At 38.1% G+C, this 10822-nt stretch overlaps 3 protein-coding genes across 3 annotated transcripts in view; all 3 read right to left on the bottom strand.

The window, feature by feature from the left end:
• The window catches only part of LOC141438606 (uncharacterized), a 164440-nt gene that overhangs the window by 55947 nt on the left and 97671 nt on the right, over window positions 1-10822 (bottom strand).
• LOC141438744 (uncharacterized) lies at window positions 480-4888 on the bottom strand (the record flags this gene model as incomplete). The annotated part of the gene is given in 6 exon segments (XM_074102687.1): window positions 480-1038; window positions 1277-1475; window positions 1613-1827; window positions 1909-2306; window positions 2906-2945; window positions 4775-4888. Coding segments are annotated over 6 exon segments (1110 nt in total). The 3' UTR covers window positions 480-820.
• LOC141438746 (uncharacterized) lies at window positions 6027-7759 on the bottom strand. Its single transcript, XM_074102689.1, has 3 exons — window positions 7712-7759; window positions 7427-7632; window positions 6027-6528 (listed from the first exon to the last, which is right to left on the bottom strand). Exons 2-3 carry the CDS (start codon window positions 7600-7602, stop codon window positions 6333-6335), a joined length of 372 nt encoding a protein of 123 aa, XP_073958790.1. The 5' UTR covers window positions 7603-7632; window positions 7712-7759; the 3' UTR covers window positions 6027-6332.

Genomic DNA, 10822 nt, shown 5'->3' on the forward strand with positions numbered 1-10822 from the left:
CTATCATCTATCTGTTATGTCTGAGGGGCTACTACGAAATTCGTAAGTAAATCGAAGTTAGTATAGTACCGTCTCACTCTCATTTTAAATAGTATAAGCGTCAGCGGGGCGGCAAGACACGAAGTTCGAATTTTGCACTTCGTAGTAAAGGGCCTGAAGGGCTACTACGAAATTCTAAAATCGAAGTTCGTACCTACCGTACCGTCCCGCCGACACTCATATTAATTAAAACGAGAGTGAGAGGGACGGTACGGTACGAATTTCGATTTTCGAATTTCGTAGTAGCCCTGCTCTTATCTGTGGTTCCAAGGGACCGGACGGAATGCCGACAGCAGGCAAGTCCGCCATTATGCTGAGTTGGGACCAAGGTTGGGACCATTTCGTGACAATCTGCCTCCGTTTCCGTTTTTCTCATGAATACTTAAATGATTTTTTTGGCCAACTAGATAAAAATAAATAATCAAGAATAAAACCGATAATCAACTGGACTCATAGATTTATTACAAATATAAAACTGTATCTAATTTAGGTACGTACAGCAGCAGTGAATCCTGACACATACCACAGAATATATAATAGTGGGTACTATCGTAAACGTATCTACTAACACACCCAAAAAAAAACAGTTTATATGGGTTTATATGGGTTATCAATCCTAATTTCCTTATAATTTTGACCCAGGACTCGCTTGTCAGACTCAAGAACTTATTTTACTTTACATTTTAGTAATAAAAATTTAGTAATAAAAAAATACCTAAATGATTTAGTTACCTAAATGGTTCATTCATGAACACTACTGATTCCCATTCTTAATAACGTGCTAATTTTTTCGTAAATTTCGTTTCGGCTGGCATACTAGGGGCTGCGTCCACGCACCGCGGCGGCATACTGGTGTGGCACGGAGGCTTCGGTAGCCACGTGCGCACCGGACACGGCAACGGGAACCTTCGACGAGCCCGGTGCCGTCGCCAGCTGTTGCGCCCTGGCAACTCACGCGCCCGTGCTCCGGCGGCGGTGGGAGTGCGCACCATGTCCTCGCTGAAAACATTGCTGCTATAAAAGTTGTAGGCGCTTTGTTTCTTTTTTTTAGGGTTCCATAGTCAACTATATAAGTCTGACCGTCTGTCTGTCTGTCCGCGGCTATGCTCAGAGACCGTTAGTACTAGAAAGCTGTAATTTGGCATGAATGTACCTACATATCAGTTACACGGTGCGCCCAAATTGAGATCGACATTAGATCATTATCATAACAATCTTACTTAAAATTGCTAGCTACCTTTGCAAACTGGAAGATCTCCTTTCCACTTCAAGTCGTCTCCACAAGTCTGCGTTGGCGGTCCACTCAACTCCAACTGGCTGTTTCGACATGTAAAATTGCATTGCGTATTGTGTTCCCAACAATGTGCCACTAAATATTTCGGGGTCGCACAACCTTGTACAATGACGTGCACCTGCATTTTACACAACTGAAGTTTCTGAAAGACACGAATAACTCGAATGTAGACTAAAACATTAGATGGACCACGTGTATAAGAAACACCGTGTCATGCGACGAATTTCCGTTAAACATTTTTAAAATCTAATATTTTATAGCTTTAACTGTAATACTAACTTTGTTTCGATCCATAATCTGACCGATGACCATGTGAGAACCTTGTTCCAGTAAGGCACCAAATTTCGGTCCATACATTTGTACGAACTTAGTGCTTCTGGGAGCTCTTCGGCCAGAACATGCTAGTAGAGTAGGCTTTTGGAGTACAACACGTCCAAAAGATGCTTTTGCCACTAATGTCCTATCATGCGGACATTTTATACATATACCGGAGTCTGTAACAAGCAATGTTTTTATTCCAAAATATCTATAAAAGTTGAATTATTGTTTATCACAAGACTAGTCGGAGATGTTACCTCCAGCCGAACTATTTTGACTATCTATTTCCTTTGATCGAAGCCGAGAATATTGCTCCGCTTTGTCCTCGCCAGCTCGTATCACGTCTCTTCCAGGGTATATATAACTTACTTCGTTCTTTACGTTTTTCGCACCATTTTCTTTAAGATACGCATCAGACTGATAGAAGAGACGTGGGTCTTCACGCGGCTGGTAGACTTGGAGAGGAGCCTCTGAACCGGCGGCCGTCGGGGTGTCGTGTACAACGGGTATCGGCGCCCGCGGGTGTTGGTACCAGCTGCTATGATCGTCATAATCATTGCTTCTGATTATTAATCGTTCGTTCTTTTCTAGACTTGGTCGTCGAATTTGTTTGTAAGACGAATGATCAGGAACTAAGTTCGGAAGAAGTTTAACTCTGCAGGAAAATAAAATTAATATTGTTTTAACGCAACCAGTTTACGATCTATCGACACCACTCCAATAAGCCAGTAAATATTTATCAAAAGCTACGTTTGTTTTGAAAGCGGAATGTATCTTGCGCAGTTAGAAGTCTAGTTTACCTATACGATACTGTGCACTGACGTAGGAACTATTTCGATCATATCGAAAACTGTTATTGGTGGAATATAGTAATTTATGGCTTTATGTGTTTACAAATATTTCATAGGTAAATGTATCGAAAGTTCTATAGTGAATCAGGCAGGTAGGAATGTTAAGCACTATCCTATCAATATATACCTAGGTATTTATTTCGACTTTAGAAGTTGCTGGATATAAAGAATTAGAGAGAGAATGGAGCTTATTTAATGGAAAAAGCCACAAACATTGCCAGAATTAAATGAAATTGTTATAAAACATTGTGTGAGTTTTCTTTTTGGAGATACCCAATGATCACAAATATCTAATTTAGAGAAATGATATAAGCGTTTTGCGGCAGATGTATAATGAGTAACGTGTTACATCAATGAATGTCGCATGTGCCAAGCAGTGAATGCGTCAGTATTACATACAAACCTGTTGATATCTATATCCGCGTGTCGGACGCCAAGAGTTCCTGAAATATTTAAAAAAATATTTTCAATACGTTTGTACTTTTATCACCTTTTATCACAATTGATTGCTAGTCAGTGATTCGAGTACTACGTGCAATCATGTTTACAGGGTTCCGTACCCGAAGGGTGACCAATAGAACCTTTTAAATGTGTCACCTACAGGTCCTTACACAGTCCGTTCGTCGCAGGGCTAAGTATATTAGTAATAAATAGAGAACTGAAATGATGATACTAGGTAGTTGTTGCCCGCGACTTCATCTGAAAATAATTTATATTGTCTTTAAGGTCTTTACGGGATAAAAGTGTTTTAAGTATGTCTAGGTTATAGACTATCTGTGTGCTAAATTTTATTTCATCCAAATCCGGCGAACCGTTATCGTGTGATTGAGTAATAAGCATCCAACATCTTCACAAGCTTTCTCATTTAAAATACCTACAAGTCGACGGCCCCCGCGAACAAACGTGTAATGGCTTAGACGTTTTTTTATTATTGTTTAATTACGTTCTTTTATCTATAACGGACTAGGTATCTGTAACGTATTTTTTAAAGTAAATATAATAATAAATATTGCATTTTAATGCAATGTAAATGTTTTTCTAGGGAAAAAAGAAATATAAAATTCGCATGAATAAAATAATATAAGTATCTATGTTACACATAGGATCTCGTCTGTTTTAAACAATAACAAACGTGTATCATCGGCACGGAGTATCTTGGAATTTGTGCAAAACTACTTTTCACGTTTATTCGTGTCATTTATTTTATTGCACGTTTGTGTATTGCCTCATGAAATAAGCACGCGAATCAATTTGCTTGTGTAACAGCCTATGTTCTTTCCAAGTGTTAGTGTGTAGGTATTTAATTTTGCATCTATAACTAGCAGGAATAGATAAAAACTGCAACAGTTTGATAGGACAGGTGATATCAAAAATTCACAAAAACATCCATGCAAGCGTTTATTAACAATTTTAATATCAAAACGAATTTTTATTTGAATATTAGTGTAGCGGAGTGTGATTCATTTTCGACCTTTTGCTGCTTTAACATGAATATACCTAATAGTTTGAAGCATCTTTGAAATAAAAGTGCAAATACCTACTTTTCACAAGAATAAAAAATAATTGGTATTTTTTGGTATTTTTGCATTTACTGGTGAATTCACAATATAATTGTTGGGGTATTTATGTTCTTTATTTTCTACACACATTGTTTCAAATTTAATCTATCAGATGAAGAGCTATACAGTTTTTCGGTTTTTTTTTTTTCTGATGTTTTGATATTACACGTTTATTCGCGGGGACCGTCGAAGTAGGATAAGATTTGTACTCTATTTCTGCTAAGCAATAAATAATAAAAAAAACCATACTAATATTATAAATGCGAAACTGTGTGTGTGTTTGTATGTTTATCCGTCTTTCACGTCGAAACGGAGCGACGGATCGACGCATATAGTGTAATGGGCCAGAGAGTGACATAGGCTACTTTTTATCCCGGCAAAATGCACAGTTCCCTAGAAACAGCGCGCGATAACCGAATTCCACGCGGGCAAAGCCGCGGGCAAAAGCTAGTAATATATAAATCAAGGGGTCAGGTCACATACTGCGCATATTTTATTTAAAGGTAGACAACTCGGCTAACATCACAAGATAAATAATTATTATGATGTTGATACTTAATTATTTACAATTTTTGAATGGGTCCATATCTAAATAGTACCTAATCACGATGAAATCGATTATTGACTCCTTTTGACTGGATATAATTTGTCTTTAAAGTAAAAAAATATATCGTCAAGTGTACAAAAACATTTATATTGAAAAAGACACTTACCTACGGCACTGACAATCAGTATTGTGAGCAGAGTCTTCATTTTAAGACGTCGAAAGAATCATTTGGAATGGCCAAAATTTTATTTTTAACTGGTGCGATAACTCAGTATTTTTTTTAAAACGTGATAAAACCAAATAGATATTCTTGGCGTTGCGAACTCAACGAGTGCGTGCAAAAGCGCGCCGAAGCCAATACTAGGAAGATAAAGAAAAGCTGAGAGCAAATGCGTAGGCGGCCACATCGCGGCTGCCAGGGTTTTTTCAGTATGCAAGTATTTTGTAAATATTACTACAATTAGTAAATATACCTGATACATGTGGGTAAGAACGGTGGGGCAGTGAATTATTTAAAACACTGTCAACCTTCACTTGGGTGTGGTTTAGAAAAAAATTCGGCGACTTGATTAGGTACATTGTTTTTTTCTAGTTACATAAAAAATCTAATATAGTGAGTCTGTACGCTTAGATCTTTTAAACTAAGCAGCGGATTTAAGATGCGGTGTTCAGTTCACTATCAGTTGGACAATTTTTCACGAATTGTTTAAATATATGATACATACACTAAAGACTCGCCATGGCTTCGAGCGAGAGTAGTTTTTGGGAAATGAAGCTTAAAAATGTGAAATTAGATAGGTAAAGGTAAGATAAGCAAAACCGGAGCGGATCGCTAGTCCTGAATAAATACTTGCGCCCTCAATCAGCTAACTAATTAAGCAGCTGTCGGGGGACATCGTACTTCAAAGTTCAATATCTCAAAAAAAGCAGAACCGATTTTAATGAAACATAGATAAGAATCACCGCAAGGAAATTTGCTTTCTCATAAATAAGTTTTTGTTAAAAATTTCATTTTTAATGCAAGCTTTTTTGCGGACCGTACTTTTTTTGACTAGGTATACAAGCATTATTCATTTTAGGCATTATTTGTGGCGTACAGAGTAGGTACGTCACTTAGTTGGTTTTGTGGCGGTTGGTGGCGGTGAAGCGAGGTTAGTGTCAAACTTTTATTTTAGAAGACCCCTCTTGCGTCAGGGGTTAAAAACAATTGTTCCTCAACGGATAGTGGATCAAACTGAATAGCTACAGTCACCATCAGATATTTCTAAGCAGCCAAGGTGATCAAAAATATCGAAACGAACTCTAATACTCTTAGAGTGCATGTTCCGATATTTTAGACCACCTTGACCGCTCCGAAATATCTGATGGCGACTGTACAAGTATTACTAAATCGGTACTAGGTATAGTAAAAAACAAAATCGATTTTTTGCTTTATTACAAAACTGAACAACAACGTAATAAATTGAACATTGGTTAACCAGATTACACTTATACACGTACCTAACCCATCACCAATTTGTGTGCACACATTGAAACAAAGCTCTTATTGGTGAAAGGTGAATCATAACCTAAAATAATTCCGTATATATCGCTCTTGGTGCCCTTAAACGCAAATGCGCGTTTCGCGTAATTTTGCTCGTGATAACTCACGATAGAAATTGTTCATTTGAACGCACAAGCGCGTTTGGGGCACATGCGAATGTCTTAGTAGATGCGGCAGTCAGTTAAATGTGCCTGTTGCAAGTATAATAGCAACAGGGGTGGTGTGGGGGGTTGGGACAGCTGAAGGCTTGGCAAGGAGGCACGACGGGGCAGCACTCTCCTGGGTACCAGACGGTGCGAGCGTAGCGTCCGCTGGGGCGAGTGCAGGCGCCGTGGTTAAAGCAATGAGCCCTGCATGGGTAGTCGTAGCAGCATGGTCTGCAACGAGAAGTTAGCATAAGAATTATAGCTGTAGGATACCTGTTCTGATGGCTGTTGATCAATCACGACGTAACAGCGAAATGCACTAAGTAAACACAATGAGGGCTATCGCGAATGAATTCGCCACTAGAGGCGCTAGTGTAGCGTGAGGTCTCCGAAATGTCAAATCTCATAGTTTTTGGGTGAGCTACGCGGGTTTATTTATAATTAGAATAATTTTGTGAATATTTTGCAATATCTGAAATTAATTATGGAAAATATGCGTTCCGGGGCAATGAATGTCTGTGTTTTGAGACAGTTTTGTCTTTCGGAAACCTTTGTCCTCCCTTTTTTCCGAACAAAACGGGGACTATGCAACACTGTGGCATGCTCGATATTTTTATGGTACGGTTTTAAGGTGTATTAAATATGATTTTAATCTAAACATTGTTTTCACGCCCGTAATAACAGACTTTGAAAGCCATACTTAAAAACCTCACGCAACAGTGCGCCATCTAGTGAGACAAAAAACGATAGCCCTCATTCTTTTGCTACGTGGTGTTCAGGAGAGAACAATGGCTTACTCTTTTCTCTGGAATAAGCGTGTTGGCGAGGATTAGCCGGAGCGACGCTCGGTAACCCTCAACACTATAAGCTAAGATCAAACTAAGTATATCGCACTTCGTCGGCCTTGAGGGTGAAGCTGGACGAACGTAATTTTTTGAGTTGCGAGTTACGTATTTTCGGTTGCCTTTTGATTTCATACAATATGTACAGCTCATTTTGAGTCACCGTAAGTTAAAATCAAACTGGACTTTTGTATAAAACCGAACGCAGCAGAAATAACGCGACCAAAAAAACGCGACGCACAACTCAAAAAATTGCGCTCGTCTGGTGTCACCGTCAAGGTGCTTACCTCTCTTTTGGCGCGTTTGATGGTCCACTTTTGTAGCAAGCAGTCTCTCTTACGAAGGGTTGAGGCCGAGGCTGTCCACTACGAGGCCTCTTGTAGTAAATACTGGCCTCTCCTTTCACCCACCCGTACCTAGGGCACGGATGGAAGCATTCAGAATTGCGAAGAATCACTGACATACCAGGGCTCCTTGGAATATACGCCTCAAACTAAAGAAGTAGATAACAGTCGGTCAATTATTTATTTAATATTTATTTTTGAATTATTTTTACTTCCAATAATACTTACTGCGTCTTTTTACTGTTTTCCTATTTTTAAAATGCTTTTAATATTTTTTATTTATTTTTTATAAAAGGATTTACTTATTTCATAAAAAAATTGTTCAGGTCTGTCAGTTTTTGAATATGGATGTTTTTTTGCAATGGAATCAGCCAGTATTGACACCATAAAGGGAGGTAGAAACATTAATTTGTTCTATTTTTAACCTTACCAGCGGGTGCTCGCGATCGCATTCACCATCTCTTTTTATTCTGATCTTAGAACGTGGGAGAGAAAGAGGTGGTCAAAACGATTATGATTCCGAGACTCCGAGTGCGTTAGATAATAAAGCCCATAAATCCTCAGATGAGGAATTTCTAAATGGTATTCCTTTCAAATAAAATGTTCAACAAGGCGCACAAATTCTTTTTCGATCGAAATCGAACGTTTTCCATCAGATGGTCATCTGGCTTGACTTGGCATGGCTTGGCTTGGCTTGGCATGGCTTGCAGTGCTGGTTTGCCTCCCTCTCATAATAATTAATAACAAAAATCTGGAAAGCTTCTTTTGAACCCCCGACGTCAGCCCGACGTAAACAAAACCCGTGTTTAAATTAAGTTTGACCCGAACGAATGAACCGATTTCGATGCGATTTTTTTACATAAGAGTGAATTTCCTTAGTTCAGCTGAAACGTTAGCTAAGGAAATTAAAATCGGTTAAGCCGTTTTTGAAATATGGAACTTTGTAATGATAATAACCAGGGATTTGACAACGTTTCTGAGTTGGTTGGGTTAGTAAAATATTGGCACTAGGTATTATTTTTTATATACGTACACTAGCTGTTGCCCGCGACTCCGTCCGCGTAGAAGTATGAAAAATAGTTTACATCCTATTCTTAGACCATCTTAGACCTACCGAAATATACATAAAAAAAATTTATAAAAGTCGGTCAAACCGGTTCGAAGGAGTATTGGCCACCAAACATTTTTGACCCGAGAATTTTATATAATATATTACAAGATAAACAATATTTAGTATTATCCAATTTATGAGCATAGAGCTTGGCCCAAGTGGTCAAACTAATGCCACAATATCAATTTTAATTTAGATTACTAAAGTGTGTGAAAAGGGTGGTGATATGTATTTAATATATTATACCTCGTTGAGTTTCTTGCCGGATTGTTCTTAACAGGTTTTTCCGAACCGGTGGTAGCTTTTTATGACATTTATAAGTGCTTGTTATAGCTGAGGTTATAGCATAAATAGAATAAAGATATTTTTACTTTGACTTTGAAATGGAGCTGCATGAATAGTTGAATACTATTCAGGTTTTATGTTACTACGTTAATGCTAAATAATAAAAATCATAATTCAATTTTCATTTTATTTCAATACCTACAATGACAGACCCAAATACATACGAGTATAACTGATAAACCAGATTACGCTTAAACCAAAAAACCCATCACCAAATTAATACCTGTATTTTGTTGGAATAAAACCTAGAACGAATTTACAGGCGTTTTAAATATGCTGCCACAGGTGTAGTAGCAACAAGGGTGAAATGGGGGGTTTGGGCAGCTGAAGGCTTGGCAAGGAGGAACGGCAGCGGGCACCTCGCCGGGTACCAACGGTGCGGGCGTAGCGACCGCTGGGGCGAGTGGCGCCTCCGTGGTTGAAGCAGTCGGCCTTGCACGGATAGTCATAGCAGCAGGGCCTGGAAAGTATTAAATTTAAATAAGTAGTTACATACCTATATAATCCTGTTTTGGAATTCTCAATATTTCCACAAATAAATTTTACTAAGCGAGAAACCTAAGAAATATTATTTAACGAAAATCTCGGAAGCAAAGTTTGCTTTAGTAGGTAGACACTAAGTTAGCAAAGCCATCGAGACTACATTTTTGTCTGAGGCGTCCGTCACAATAGTCAAGTATCTCACTCTTTTTAGGGTTCCGGAGCCAAAATGGCAAAAACGAAACGCTTATAGTTTCGCCATGTCTGTCCCTCCGTCCGCGGCTTTGCTCAGGGACTATCAATGCTAGAAAGCTGTAATTTTGCACGAATATATATGTAAACTATGGCGACAAAATGGTACAATAAAAATTTAAAAAAAATTTTAGGGTACCTACCATAGACGTAAAGTGGGGGTGATTTTTTCCAATCCAACCCTATAGTGTGGGGTATCGTTGGATTGGTCTTTTAAAACATTTGAAAAAATCAGGGTGTTAGTAAGTAAAACTTTCAAGGAAAACTATAACGCTAAGTTTGCTTGAGAATTATTAGTAGTTTTACTCTTAAATACCTAGCAGCCTAAGGTATAAAATATAACTAAGCTTGTAAGATTAGATTCCGTATTAAATAGGAAATCCTTAGAAAAAGATTACTTAATTTTTTCGTAATAGCTACGGAACCTATTTTGGGCGTGTCCGACACGCTCTTGGCCGGTTTTTTTCTCATGCCAATAATCACATCGGCTTTGATTTTTACATTCATTTGGACTGTGAGATACTCTCATATTAAGTACTTAACAGAAGTAGAGATTATGACAGGAGATTTACCAATGTCTCAAATTACCACCAAATAAAGGAGGTGGGAGGTGATTTTTGTGAGTTTATTCAATTGATTCTCAAAATAATGGATCAAAAAATTCAGCGTCCCTTTCTCTTTCATCATGAATTTATGACTATGGTCTATTTCTGAAACCTAGATACTAAATGACAGTCTGAAATGTCAAATATAAAAATAATGTGGCCAGCATAAATCGAATAGTGCTGCTCTATGATTTCGGTTTCTGATATAATAATTAAGGGCATTCAATATTCTACTTTCTATTTGAAATATAAATGCACTTTTACGATAAAGTGATAAAATCTAAGCACAGGTAAGAATAGTGTTCATCACTTAGTGCCAACGTAAAATCATAACACAGAGGGGCTACTACAAAAGTGGAAAAACGAAGTTCGTATCGCACCGTCCCTTTCACTAGCGTATTAAATGAGATAATCGTCAGCGGGATGGCAACATACGAAGTTCGAGTTTTGGATTTCGTAGTATAGGGCCAGTAGGGCTACTACGAAATTCGAAAATCGAAGTTCGTATCGTGCCGTCCGCTGACGCTAAATTATTTCCTACGTTAA

The sequence above is a fragment of the Choristoneura fumiferana genome, chromosome 19, assembly GCF_025370935.1.
Source record: "Choristoneura fumiferana chromosome 19, NRCan_CFum_1, whole genome shotgun sequence".
NCBI lineage: Eukaryota > Metazoa > Arthropoda > Insecta > Lepidoptera > Tortricidae > Choristoneura > Choristoneura fumiferana.